The sequence below is a fragment of the Oncorhynchus mykiss genome, chromosome 12 (assembly GCF_013265735.2).
Source record: "Oncorhynchus mykiss isolate Arlee chromosome 12, USDA_OmykA_1.1, whole genome shotgun sequence".
NCBI classification, from domain to species: Eukaryota; Metazoa; Chordata; class Actinopteri; order Salmoniformes; family Salmonidae; genus Oncorhynchus; species Oncorhynchus mykiss.
In genome coordinates this window covers 9,818,491-9,833,571 of record NC_048576.1, presented here as the reverse complement: position 1 = coordinate 9,833,571, position 15,081 = coordinate 9,818,491, and the positions used below count along the sequence as shown (strand labels likewise).

Genomic DNA, 15,081 nt, shown 5'->3' with positions numbered 1-15,081 from the left:
CCTGTGAGACAACACCTGTGAGACAACACGCAACACCTGTGAGACAACACGCAACACCTGTGAGACAACACCTGTGAGACAACACCTGTGAGACAACACCTGTGAGACAACACCAGTGAGACAACACACAATACTTTTCACAGTTAGACCAGCAATTTCCTTATTCATTTGATATTTTATTTGACCTTTATTAGACCCTGTTTTCCCATTGAGGTCAACATATATCTATCTAGAATATATCAATATCTAAAGGGTCCATTTTACTTGTGGCTGTTTAGGGTCCATTAAAAATGCACAAGTTATCTAGATATGGTAGTAGTATGTTTCCAATGTCTACTGGGAGGGGCATAGTACTCAAACTACAGTCATTTTTTTATTTTTTTATTTTTTAATTTAACCTTTATTTAACAAGGCAAGTCAGTTAAAAACAAATTCTTATTTACAATGACGACCTATCCCGGCCAAACCCGGACGATGCTGGGCCAATTGTGCATCGTCCTATGGGACTCCCAGTCAGGACCGGATGTGATACAGCCTTCAGCCGACACTGTTGATGTGCTCCATGCATAGTCTTAATCATTCTGGACACACTGTCTCCCTTTAATTCAGCCAGTTATATATGGACATTGTAGTCCAAATACAATCAGATGTTACATGGCCTGGTCTTTGACCACATGCAGATTAGTGGCAGTATCATACACGCACACACGTAACACACACTGTGTGGTCTGTGACTTACGTGCTCCCTGAGCAACCACAGGCAGGATTAGTGACAGTATCAGTGTTACTCCCACGTCTCTCCACATCATGCCGCCTCACTGCCTCGCAAGTCAGGTTGAATTCTGGGAAAACAGAGACAGAAACAGACCAAGCATGAAGCATGACCAGGGATCAACCTATCAGGTGGCTCTGAACACTAGAACACTAGGCAGGCGACATCATATAATTGAACCCCTGGTTGTCTTGTGTGATCAGTAGAAACAAGACTTGATGCTAGGGGAAACAACATGGTTACTACCAGTACAGTATATGCCGGCCAAAGTCAGACCGAAGACCACGATGGAAATACGTAGTTTTTTTGTTGTGTAATCCTACTTGATGATTTTAAATGCAGTGTATCAACTTGTGTTATTAGCGGAGTTGTATTTTTTAATTGACCAAACAAATTCTTGCCATCTGACCCGTTACATGATGAAAAAGGTCAATATGTCTCAATGGGTTCTAACTCATTTACTTGTTATATATCTTTATTGTTACATAAAGGGGCTGTACCTCCATCCTCAGGAAATAATACAAACTGGAGGTTTGTGTATAGTATAGTATAGTATAGTATTAGTATAGTATAGTATAACATAGTATAGTATAGTATTAGTTTAGTATAGTATTAGTATAGTATTAGTATAGTATTAGTATAGTATGGTATTAGCATAGTATTAGTATAGTATTAGTATAGTACAGTATAGTATTAGTATAGTATTAGTATAAGTATAGTATTAGTATAGCATTAGTATAGTATTAGTATAGTATTAGTATAGTATTAGTATAGTACTAGTGTAGTATAGTACTAGTATAGTATTAGTATAGTATTAGTATAGTATTAGTATAGTATAAGTATAGTATAGTATTAGTATAGTATAGTATGGTATAGTATAGTATTAGTAGCCTCAACTAGACCAGATTTGGAAAGACAGCCATTCTAGACTGGCGTGTTAGTGAAGGTCAGTGTCAACTTGGTTCAACTGGGCCATCCCACCCTTGGTTCAACTGGGCCATCCCACCCTTGGTTCAACTGGGCCATCCCACACTTGGTTCAACTGGGCCATCCCACCCTTGGTTCAACTGGGCCCTCCCACACTTGGTTCAACTGGGCCCTCCCACCCTTGGTTCAACTGGGCCATCCCACCCTTGGTTCAACTGTGCCATCCCACCCTTGGTTCAACTGGGCCATCCCACCCTTGGTTCAACTGGGCCATCCCACCCTTGGTTCAACGGGGCCATCCCACCCTTGGTTCAACGGGGCCATCCCACCCTTGGTTCAACTGGGCCATCCCACCCTTGGTTCAACGGGGCCATCCCACCCTTGTCCAGGTGGTTGAGTTCAACTTCTAACCGCAACGTGTGTAGTTTAAATGACATTTTATAATCCATCCATGGCCCCATTGAATTTCCACAGTCATGGAAATTCCCTCGGATTGTGGTGTCAGGAAAATTCCCTCGGATTGTGGCTACCTTTACTAAATGGATTTAGTAAAGGTATAACCAGTCACTTTAAATAACGCCACTTCAATAATGTTTGCATATCCTACATTACTCATCTCATTTGTATATACTGTATTTTATACCATCTATTGCATCTTGCCTATGCCGCACAGCCATCGCGCATCCATATATTTATATGTAAATATTCTAGCCCTTTACATTGTGTAAGGTAGTCGTGGTGAATTTGTTAGATTACTTGTTGGTTATTACTGCACTGTCGGAACTAGAAGCACAAGCATTTCGCTACACTCGTATTAACATCTGCTAACCATGTGTATGTGATCAATATTTTTTATATTTTTTATTTGATGCTTATAAAATATGTATTCATGATGTCTTGATGTTTACCACCATTCAGGTGAAAATCAATATAAGATCAGAGTATAATACTGAGGAAAATAGCTGTGATATTTTGATAGAAACTAAGAATAACAGAAGCAAAGAATAGCTGGAGAATTCAGCTTTTCAGGCAGAGTATTAAACATGTTTTATTTAATCATACAACTGAAACTGCTGAGGGAAAAATATTCCCTCAGCAACAGAGTTTCCTCCCAGTATCCTCTGTAGAGTAGGCCCCCTGCATGCTGACATCCTGTCTAATTGGGTAACTAACGAGGTCAATTAGGCTCTGTTCATAGTGACGAACAGGGTTCTTCTCTACACTGTGATGTAATCTGTGTGCAAGGCGAGCCAGAAAGACGTGTGAATCTCTCTGACAGCTGGAGTGTGCTGTGCATAAGGTCTTATTACTGAGCAATTAATGGGTTCCTCCCAGGTCAGCATTTTATCTTAACACCCTGAGAAAGAGCTGGAATCACAAAGCCTTGATACTTTGAAGTAGTCATGAGTCAATTTAATTTTTGAAGTACCGTATATAGAATGATTTAAAAATGTATTTAAGGCCTGCAGAGAAGAGTAAACATGACAGAAAAGCTGGAGAAAAAGGATATTGTTTTCCCCCCATGTGTGCAAAGATTAACAAAGCCCCTCCTCTTTCCAGCTGGCATGTACAGCACATCTGATTGTGTAACGCTAAGGGCTTATGTGTCATCATAACCAAGGAGAAACAAATCCAAATCAAATCAAATTTGATTTGTCACATACACATGGTTAGCAGATGTTAATGCGAGTGTAGCGAAATGCTTGTGCTTCTAGTAATCTAACCTAACAATTTCACAACAACTACCTTATACACTGCTACTGCTGCTGCTGCTTCTTTATCAGACTGCAATGCAAACCCCCATTTGCAGGACTGTGGATCGCAAAAATAAAAAATGAACGGAAGGGATCACTAACTAATAGCGGCCAGTCAGAGATCGTCTGTTCTGCGTGCCTCACTGGTACTTCCACTAAGCCGATGAAGTAACACTGATTTAACTACTTGCTACCTCCACGACTTCTGACCCCTAGAGTGATGGTGGTATTTACTCCATGGTGCCTTGATTTCTACGTCACCCTAATCTGATAACTGTCAGATTAGAGTTGAAGTGGTTGGAAGGAGGGGAGGATTGTCCTCCGGCTGTATATAGCTCTGTCTTACATAACCCTAGCATCACTAAGCTGCAGCCTGCTAAGCTGGCAAAGTGAGTGAAGGGAAAACAAACAGGGACGCTCATAAACGTAAATTGATTCAACGTCTGTATAGTGACCCTAAATGTCTTCGTTCTCACGGTTCTCATCTTTTGCTCACTCAGGTTCCCCCCTTTTCTATCCCTTGCTGGTTTATGCCTCTAGATACTTTATCGTGATTGAAAGGCTAAATTAAATCTCAACTATAGGCCAGAACTAAGTCAGTAGTCTAGATAACAATGGGTTAGGTTAATATCTTGTATTGGATTTCTTGGTCATTAGTAGTTCAACTAGATTTCTTTGGTATAAAAGCATGAAATAAATCAACTTTCTTGGGAATAACTATAGAACCCTGTGTCTAGGATAACCCTGGGTCTAGGATAACCCTGGCTCTAGGATAACCCTGGGTCTAGGATAGCATCCTACATGTTAAGAGGCTACAGACTGATATTTCAGATGTGAGGTATCAGATTGCGCCTTGTGCTGTAAGGAGATCATAAGGCTTCTTCTGATAGGCCTATATCCTGACGCTCCCTGGGTGAATAACGATTAGGGATATTTAATTATTAAGGGGCTCAGGTATAACTCTAGGCTAGTAGGGTTTTGAATGGCTCTGGTGGGTTCTGCCTTCAGACTGGAATAGTAGGTAATTAGAACCTGACCTGGGCCTTGCCTTGTGCACAGGCCTGGTCGTCAAACATCAGTACACCAACTGGAGAGTGCAACAAAAGCCACAATATACAATCTTAGAAAAAAGGGATCCAAAACGTATCTTTAGCTGTCCCCATAGGAGAACCCTTTTTTGTTCCAGGTAGAACTCTTTTGGGTTCCAACTCAAAAGGGTTCTGCCTGGAACCAAAAAGGGTACTTCAAAGGGTTCTCCTATGGGGACAACTGAAAACCCCTTTCAGGTTCTAGAGAGCACCTTTTTCTCTAAGAGTGTACTGTAGGTATGATGGCTCAACAAAGTAGTCTTTAGACACTGTAAGTGTGTAGTTGTTTAGATATCTTTCTATATGAATCACAGTACGCACGCACAAACGCACACACACACACACACTAACCTTGACACACTCTGAGGCCTTGTCAGAAGAACCTTGACTGTCATGTGACCTAAACAGTAAAGTGTAAACCGGCCTGACCAGCCTCCTCATGATTCTGTTGATACAGGATGGGGACTGGGCTGTTGTGCACTGAGAAGTATCCTGGGGCATGGGATAATACACACACACACACACACACACACACACACACACACACACACACACGCACACGCACACAAACAAAACCAATTCAAGAGGATGGCTCTTCTTCCTAACATTGAAAAAAGTATTTGGGTTAATAAACATCATTGCATGGCTCCCTGGTGAAAGAGACATTGGTCTCATTAGACTCCCTTCTTATTGTTAATCTTCTGAATGGCACATAGAGGTTGCTCAGCGTCTTCAAACTGTCCCTTGTGTCTGATGAGTGGTATCTCCCATGACCAGGACTACGTCCCAAATGGCAACCTGTTCCCTTTATAGTACACTACTTTCAAGCCCTGCGGCTCTGGTCAGAAGTAGTGCACTAGGGCAGGGATGGGCAACTCCAGTCCTCGGGGGCCTGGTAGGTGTCATACTTTTAACCCAGCCACAGCTAACACACCTGACTCCCAACAATCAACTGATTATGATCTTCAGTTTAGAATGCAATTAGTTTAATCAGCTGTGTTGACTAGGGATGTGGACAAAGTGTGACACCACTCCGACCCCCGAGGACTGGAGCTGCCCATCCCTGATGTAGGGAATAGGGTGTCATTTAGGAGGCGACCTAGGTCAAATGATGTATAAAAAGTGAACCAGAGCATCATGGAACCTTTTGTAGGATGACGTTCATTGTAATGGAAACATCCGGAAGCTTGTCACTGTCGTACTGGAATGATACTGTACATAATGTAATCTAGGGAATGGACATGGTGAGCAGGCCCACTGGCATGGTTCTCACCACACAGACGCATATGCACAGAAAAACACATGGTACAACATATTGTGACGGTCTGTCTCACAGTAAATACCACTAGTGTTTCCTTCACCCTCACCATGTCTTATGCCTCAGCTTTTTTCACTGTACACAGAGTCATGAAAACATTCTCTTCTTCCACCTCTAAGAGCTGCTACACCCTCCACTTCTGAGTAGGCTAGTAGCCTAGCCTGGGTAGCTCAGTAGCCTAGTCTGGGTAGCTCAGTAGCCTAGTCTGGGTAGCTCAGTAGCCTAGTCTGGGTAGCTCAGTAGCCTAGTCTGGGTAGCTCAGTAGCCTAGTCTGGGTAGCTCAGTAGCCTAGTCTGGGTAGCTCAGTAGCCTAGCCTGGGTAGCTCAGTAGCCTAGTCTGGGTAGCTCAGTAGCCTAGCCTGGGTAGCTCAGTAGCCTAGCCTGGGTAGCTCAGTAGCCTAGTCTGGGTAGCTCAGTAGCCTAGTCTGGGTAGCTCAGTAGCCTAGCCTGGGTAGCTCAGTAGCCTAGTCTGGGTAGCTCAGTAGCCTAGTCTGGGTAGGTCAGTAGCCTAGTAGCCTAGCCTGGGTAGCTCAGTAGCCTAGTCTGGGTAGCTCAGTAGCCTAGTCTGGGTAGCTCAGTAGCCTAGTCTGGGTAGGTCAGTAGCCTAGTCTGGGTAGGTCAGTAGCCTAGTCTGGGTAGCTCAGTAGCCTAGTCTGGGTAGGTCAGTAGCCTAGTAGCCTAGCCTAGGTAGCTCAGTAGCAAAACAGCCCTGAGATGAGGTTACTTAGTGGGAAAATAAAGTCTACTGTGTTTTACTACTGTACTTTTGCCATTGAGACTCTGGTATGCTGAATCGTTGGTCAGTTTAGCCAAAGTTCAGTTTAGCCAAACCTCAGGTTGATGAGCTAACAAGTGTATGAGGATGATACCGCTGTGCTTTCTGTTGACAACGCTCGAACAGAACTGCAATCGGGCTTTTTGGGGCGGCAGGTAGCCTAGTGGGCCAGTAACCGAAAGGTTGCTGGATCGAATCCCCGAGCTGACGAGGTAAAAATCTGTCGTTCTGCCCCTGAACAAGGCAGTTAACCCACTGTTCCCCGGTAGGCTGTCATTGTAAATAAGAATTTGTTCTTAAGTGACTTGCCTAGTGAAATAAAGGTGAAATAAAAATTTAAAAAAATGAATGATTTAAATGATGCTTTGCAGAAAACCTTTGTTGAACTGGAATCAGAACTTAATGCAAACGAATTATATGTTATTTTCCAAATCACGTAAAAATGTATCTGCTGATGTCCCAGGTTATTCCTATCTGGGTATCTGGATGGACGAGAAGCTATTTTTCAGAAAGCATATTGATTAGTTACTTAAGAAGGTAAGAATTAAAATGAACTTCCTTTATAAGACTAGGGCATACCTTTCATTAAATAGCCGATAACAAATCATTCAGTCGACATTCATACCAGTTATAGACTATGGGGAAAATCGATTATATGAATGCAGCTGCCACTGTACTGAAGACTGTGAACGCAGTTTATCATACCACACTCTGTATCAGAAAGTAGGCTGACCCTCCTTGAAGTCTCGTAGATTGATGCATTGCAATCTTTTTGCTTATAAAGCCCTCTTGCATAAGCTTCCACCGTACCTTACTACATTATTAACCTACAGACATATACGAGCTACCAGACCGCCCTCGGGGATGGCTAAGTCTGGATATGGCTACATTTTCTTTTGACGCAGTTAGACCAAAATTACAAAACGTTCTTTAATATTGATCACCAATATTTACATTTCCCAACAGACTAAATCATGGAGATGGATGGATATAAATTGATTTCCTTGATTTCTACGTCACCCTAATCTGATAACTGTCAGATTAGAGTTGAAGTGGTTGGAAGGAGGGGAGGATTGTCCTCCGGCTGTATATAGCTCTGTCTTACATAACCCTAGCATCACTAAGCTGCAGCCTGCTAAGCTGGCAAAGTGAGTGAAGGGAAAACAAACAGGGATGCTCATAAACGTAAATTGATTCAACGTCTGTATAGTGACTCTAAATGTCTTCGTTCTCACGGTTCTCATCTTTTGCTCACTCAGGTTCCCCCCTTTTTCTATCCCTTGCTGGTTTATCCCTCTAGATACTTTATCGTGATTGAAAGGCTAAATTAAATCTCAACTATAGGCCAGTCAGTAGTCTAGATAACAATGGGTTATGTTAATATCTTGTATTGGATTTCTTGGTCGTTAGTAGTTCAACTAGATTTAAAAATAAATAAATAAATGGCTTTATGGGAAATCTACAACCCGATACCAGTAAACCTGCCAAAAGAAGTAGTAATGAATGATTTTTACAATCTGCCTGCACTGCATTTACTCATTTACAACACTGTACTTGGGCCTGTACTTCCTTTGGATTAAAACCATAAAATAAATTAACTTTCTTTGGATTAAAACCATAAAATAAATTAACTTTCTTTGGATTAAAACCATAAAATAAATAAACTTCCTTTGGATTAAAACCATAAAATAAATAAACTTTCTTTGCACTAAAAGCAATTCTAGAACCTTGAGTCTAAAGATAAGATGGCATCCTAGAAGTTAAGTGAGGTGGTGTCCATGGCAACTCCACGGGGTGATACTTTATGTGAGGGAATGATTACAATTATTCCTAGATAATGGTGGAGGAGGACTCTATTTTGCTCTTTTACCTCCCTTTCCCAGATACAACGACTGATTATGTTCAAACAACCATTTGTTACTCACAAGGAGTTTAGAACCGTCAGAGCACCTTCAGGGCCAATGAGATAGCCTACGCTGAATTCTACAGCATCTGCCTTTTTTCTCTCTCTGATTCCTCCTGACAGTGGGATAGGGGTGTATTACAATTACAAGATCAAACAACAGGGTTATGTTTGATCTTTCAGCCTGGACCAAAAGGGGAACAGCAGAGCACGCTATTGTATTCTAGTGTGTTGTTGATTCCCAACACCCAATGCTTGTTCAGAGAATATAATAGGTTACAGACTGTAATTTCAGAAGGCGTGAGGTATCAAATCCCCGAGTTAACACACTGTGCGGTAAGGAGATCCTAGTGCTTCTTCTGATAGGCCTATATCCTGTCACTCCCTGGGTGAATAACGATTAGGGATATTTAATTATTAAGGGGCTCAGGTATGACTCTAGGCTAGTAGGGTTTTGAATGGCTCTGGTGGGTGCTGCCTTCAGACTGGAATAGTAGGTCATTAGTTTGTAAGTGTGTAGTTGTTTAGATATCTTTCTATATTGGCCTTCACTGTAAATAAGAATGTGTTCTTAACTGACTTGGCTAATTAAATAAAGGATAAAAAGAAAGAAAAGTGAAAGACACACACACACACACACACACACACACACACACACACTAACCTTGACACACTCTGAGGCCTTGTCAGAAGAACCTTGACTGCCATGTGACCTAAACAGTAATGTGTAAACCGGCCTGACCAGCCTCCTCATGATTCTGTTGATACAGGATGGGGACTGGGCTGTTGTGCACTGAGAAGTATCCTGGGGCATGGGATAATACACACCCACACACACACACACACACACACACACACACACACACACACACACACACACAAAACCAATTCAAGAGGATGGCTCTTCTTCCTAACATTGAAAAAAGTATTTGGGTTAATAAACATCTTGGTTTGTGATTGGACTGGTTACTCTGTTTCCAAATGGCTGCCATTTCTAGTTATTCTAAGTTATTTGATTGTGCTGACATTTTTCCTCCAGGGCTGCAGCACAGCACCAAGGTACACCTACTGTAGGTAGACAGAGCACACGGGGAGGGACGCTGAGTACCATCAGAACCCTTTTTTTCCCCTAAGAGTTTAGGTCAAATTATTTACAAAGTGTAAAAAACTGAACCAGAGCATCATGGAACATTTTGTAGGATGAGATTCATTGTATTCCAAACATCCAGAAGGTTGTCACTGTTGTACTGGAAAGATATATAATTCAATCTGGTGAATGGACATGTTGAACAGACCCCCTGTCATGGTGTTCTCCCCAGTGGTTCAACCACATTTAAACGTGGAGAGACATCTCATACAGACACATATGCACGGACAAACACACGGCACAACATACTGTGCCATATGTCGCTTACAGTAAACATCACAAGTGTTTACCCCTCTGTCCTGTCTCACATACATCCGTCACCTTCACTGTGTCTTATGCCTCAGTGTTTTCACTGTACACAGAGTCATGAAAACATTCTCTTCTTCCACCTTTAAGAGCTGCTACACCCTCCACTTCTGAGTAGCCTAGTCTGGGTAGCTCAGTCGCCTAGTAGCCTAGTCTGGGTAGCTCAGTCGCCTAGTAGCCTAGTCTGGGTAGCTCAGTAGCCTAGCCTAGGTAGCTCAGTAGCCTAGTAGCCTAGTCTGGGTAGCTCAGTAGCCTAGTCTGGGTAACTCAAGCCTAGTAGCCTAGCCTAGGTAGCTCAGTAGCCTAGCCTAGGTAGCTCAGTAGCCTAGTAACCTAGTCTGGGTAGCTCAGTAGCCTAGGTAGCTCAGTGGCAAAACAGCCCTGAGACGAGGTTACTTAGTGGGAAAATAAACTCTACTGTGTTTTACTACTGTACTTACTACTGAGAGAGAGAGCAAAGTGAAAGCATGTAGATGAGAGCAGCTTAGCCTTGTTCACAACTCTACAATTAGATTTAGTTTGAATCTGAACATATCTACACATGCATACTATCTCAATCAGCCTGACTAACCTGTGTCTGTAGGTAGCCTCGCTACTGTTATAGCCTCGCTACTGTATGTAGTCTCGCTACTGTTATAGCCTCGCTACTGTATATAGTCTCACTACTGTTATAGCCTCTCTACTGTTATAGCCTCACTACTGTATATAGTCTCGCTACTGTTATAGCCTTGCTACTGTATATAGTCTCGCTACTGTTATAGCCTCGCTACTGTATATAGTCTCGCTACTGTTATAGCCTCGCTACTGTATATAGTCTCGCTACTGTTATAGCCTCGCTACTGTATATAGTCTCGCTACTGTTATAGCCTCGCTACTGTATATAGTCTCGCTACTGTTATAGCCTCGCTACTGTATATAGTCTCGCTACTGTTATAGCCTCACTACTGTATATAGTCTCGCTACTGTATATAGTCTCGCTACTGTATATAGTCTCGCTACTGTTATAGCCTCGCTACTGTATATAGTCTCGCTACTGTTATAGCCTCGCTACTGTATATAGTCTCGCTACTGTTATTTTTCACTGTCTTTTACTGTTGTTTTATTTCTTTACTTACCTATTGTTGACCTAATAGCTTCTTTGCACTATTGGTTAGAGCCTGTAAGTAAGCATTTCACTGTAAGGTTGTATTTGGCGCACGTGACAAATAAACTTTGATTTGAGTTAATTGCCATTACCTCACCACAGCTACTGTGGGACAGCATAGAGATAAATCAATCTCACACAACCTTTATCTGCACACAACCTCCACAGGGGCTTGACCCTAAGTGTTAATTCCCAATTCTAGGGACGCTGACAGACACAGGCACAGCAATAGCCACGTCTACCACCACCACCACCACCTCTAATGACAACCTTGTTGAATGTTCTGCACATCAAACCTTGCTGCTTGGCACAACATGTGCCAACCACATTCATACAAACAGTTGTACCTTTTCCTAGATTAATGTAGCCTAGATTTGATTTTAGGACTGGGGTTGATGTGATAAATCCTTGGAGTGTTAATCATTGTTAATAACCATGTTTTTTTATTGTTTTATTACCATTCTTATCAGTAGATTATTTTGGCTAAACTAAAAATGGCAGTTGACTTGACACCTACAGATCAAGGGTATGATACAAATACACATCTCAGTGCTAAAAGAGAGATGAGTGAGCAGCTTCTCTCTCAGCTGACAGCTCGTCTCCTCAATTCAAAACGAGCACACAACAGGATTACTCATTGACTCACAGGGGGAAATCTCATTACACAATTCACAAATCAGCACTTTCCACCGATCCATTTACCACTAACTAGCCTCGACTACAGTGGGTTTCATAAGTATTCATCCCCATCGATTTCATTCACATTTTATTGTTTTACAAAGTGGGATTAAAATGGATTTAATTGTCATTTTTTGTCAACGATCTACACTAAATACTCAATGTGAAAAGTGGAAGAAAAAATATATACTTTAAATAAAAAGATGAAGAAAAAATACAACATGAATATATCTTGATTAGATAAGTATTCTCCCCCCTGAGTCAATACATGTTAGAATCACCTTTGGCAGTGATTACAGCTGTGAGTCTTCTTGGGTAAGTCTCTAAGAGCTTTACACACCTGGATTGTGCAAGATTTGCCCATTATTCTTTTCATAATTCTTCAAGCTCTATCAAGGTGTTGGGGATCATGGCTAGACAGTAAGCCAAAGCTGTAACTTGGCCACGTAGGAACATTCATTGTCTTCTTGGTAAGTCACTCCCCCAGTGTAGATTTGGTCTTGTGTTTTAGATTATTGTCCTGCTGAAAAGGTGATTTCCTCTCCCAGTGTTTGATGTAAAGCAGACTGAATCAGGCTTTCCTCTAGGATCCCGTTGGTTTTTATCCTGAAAAACTCCCCAGTCTTTGCCGATGACAAGCATACCCATACCATGACGCAGCCACCACCATCCTTGAAAATAAGGAGGCAGTTACTCAGTGATGTCTGGTGTTGGATTTGGCTTAAACATTAGGCTTTGCTTTTAAGCCAAAAAGTGTTTTCCTTTGCTGTGTTTTTTAAATTTGGGTAAAGGATTGTTGCAGGATGCATGTTTACATTTTTTATTTATTTTATTCTGTATATTTGTATTCTTCTTGTCACTCTGTCATTTAGGTCATTATTGTTGTTGATCCATCCTCAGTTTTCTCCCATCACAGCTACTGAACTCAGTAGCTGTTTTAAAATCACTAATGGCCTCATAGCAACATCCCTGAGCAGGTTCATTCCTGTTCTCCAGCTCAGTTCAGAAGAATGACTGTATTTTTTACGTGTCTCTGCAGTTTAATACATCACCCACAGCACAATTATTTAAGCACTTGACCGTGCTTAAAGTGATATTCAATGTCTAATTTGTTATTGTTACCCATCTACCAATCACTACCCTTCTTTGAGGCTTTTGAAAATCTCCCTGGTTTTTGTACTTGAATCTGTGCTAAATTCAATATTTGACTTTGGGACCTTACTGATGTTGAATGTATGGGCCTGCCTAAACCAAGGAGGTGAATACCTGTACATTTTAGTTCATTCATTATTATAAATGAGTACAAATGTATATATTTTTTTCTTTTTTTCAGTTTGACATGGTCAAGATTTTTTGTGTAGACCTATGACAAAAACCCCCACAATTTATTTAATTTTAATCCCATTTTATAAAGCAACAAAATGTGGGAAAAAACAAGGGTTGGGGGGGTGAATACTTACGATACCGACTGTGTGTAGACTATACAGCCTATGTTGATCACTTTTTACCTTTAAGAAAAAGCTAAATGGAGGAGTATATCTGTGTCACGTCTCTGACAGTGGCTGCTGAGAAATTGGCACAGCACAGCAGCGTGCGTTGAACAGAATAGAGGAAAAGTCAAAGTATGGAAGGTGAAATGTCAGGACAACAAGCAGGAACAGTCAAATATGCAATATGCTATCTTAAAAAGTTAGCCACAACATTAGCCAGACATTCACCAATGTAAGATTGATTGCTATGTTAGAGGAATTATGTGTGTCCGATGCTTATATTTATCCTGTTACACACTTTACACACGTGTGTTATGGAAATGCTTTTACCCTGAGACAACCGCAAGGAGAATCGTCACGGAAACGATCACCATTGTCCAGCAGCCCTGGAACAATTGGGGTTAAGTGCCTTGCTCAAGAACACAGCGACAGATTTTCACCTTATCGGCTCTGGTGTTCAAACCAGCAACCTGTCGGTTACTGGCCCAATGGTTAAACCTCAAAGCTAACCGCTGCGTCACAGGATACGGTGTCCCAGGGCCGACGTTATGGGAGGACCTTATGGGGCATGGCCCGCCCCAGATGAAGCATCTGAGAGAGTGAAACAGCTCCCCTCTGTCTCAGTATGTGTAGACCATGTATCTGATGCTGTCTGGACAGTGAAACAGCTCCCCTCTGTCTCAGTATGTGTAGACCATGTATCTGATGCTGTCTGGACAGTGAAACAGCACCTCTCTGTCTCAGTATGTGTAGACCATGTATCTGATGCTGTCTGGACAGGGAAACAGCGCCCCTCTGTCTCAGTATGTGTAGACCATGTATCTGATGCTGTCTGGACAGTGAAACAGCACCTCTCTGTCTCAGTATGTGTAGACCATGTATCTGATGCTGTCTGGACAGTGAAACAGCTCCCCTCTGTCTCAGTATGTGTAGACCATGTATCTGATGCTGTCTGGGCAGTGAAACAGCACCCCTCTGTCTCAGTATGTGTAGACCATGTATCTGATGCTGTCTGGACAGTGAAACAGCACCCCTCTGTCTCAGTATGTGTAGACCATGTATCTGATGCTGTCTGGACAGTGAAACAGCTCCCCTCTGTCTCAGTATGTGTAGACCATGTATCTGATGCTGTCTGGACAGTGAAACAGCACCTCTCTGTCTCAGTATGTGTAGACCATGTATCTGATGCTGTCTGGACAGTGAAACAGCTCCCCTCTGTCTCAGTACGTATAGACCATGTATCTGATGCTGTCTGGACAGTGAAACAGCTCCCCTCTGTCTCAGTATGTGTAGACCATGTATCTGATGCTGTCTGGACAGTGAAACAGCACCCCTCTGTCTCAGTATGTGTAGACCATGTATCTGATGCTGTCTGGACAGTGAAACAGCTCCCCTCTGTCTCAGTATGTGTAGACCATGTATCTGATGCTGTCTGGACAGTGAAACAGCTCCCCTCTGTCTCAGTATGTGTAGACCATGTATCTGATGCTGTCTGGACAGTGAAACAGCACCCCTCTGTCTCAGTATGTGTAGACCATGTATCTGATGCTGTCTGGACAGTGAAACAGCTCCCCTCTGTCTCAGTACGTGTAGACCATGTATCTGATGCTGTCTGGACAGTGAAACAGCGCCCCCTCTGTCTCAGTATGTGTAGACCATGTATCTGATGCTGTCTGGACAGTGAAACAGCTCCCCTCTGTCTCAGTATGTGTAGACCATGTATCTGATGCTGTCTGGACAGTGAAACAGCTCCCCTCTGTCTCAGTATGTGTAGACTAT

The 15,081-nt window shown here is 42.2% G+C and overlaps 1 protein-coding gene across 5 annotated transcripts in view; it reads right to left on the bottom strand.

The window, feature by feature from the left end:
* prlra (prolactin receptor a) overlaps positions 1–15,081 on the bottom strand; it is a gene marked incomplete in the record, with an annotated part of 31,691 nt that overhangs the window by 8,091 nt on the left and 8,519 nt on the right. For 3 of the 5 annotated variants that reach the window (XM_036936686.1, XM_036936685.1, XM_036936688.1), the window contains one exon: positions 740–842. In XM_036936686.1, the coding sequence (XP_036792581.1) occupies positions 740–809 (70 nt within the window). 5 annotated transcript variants of the gene reach the window in all.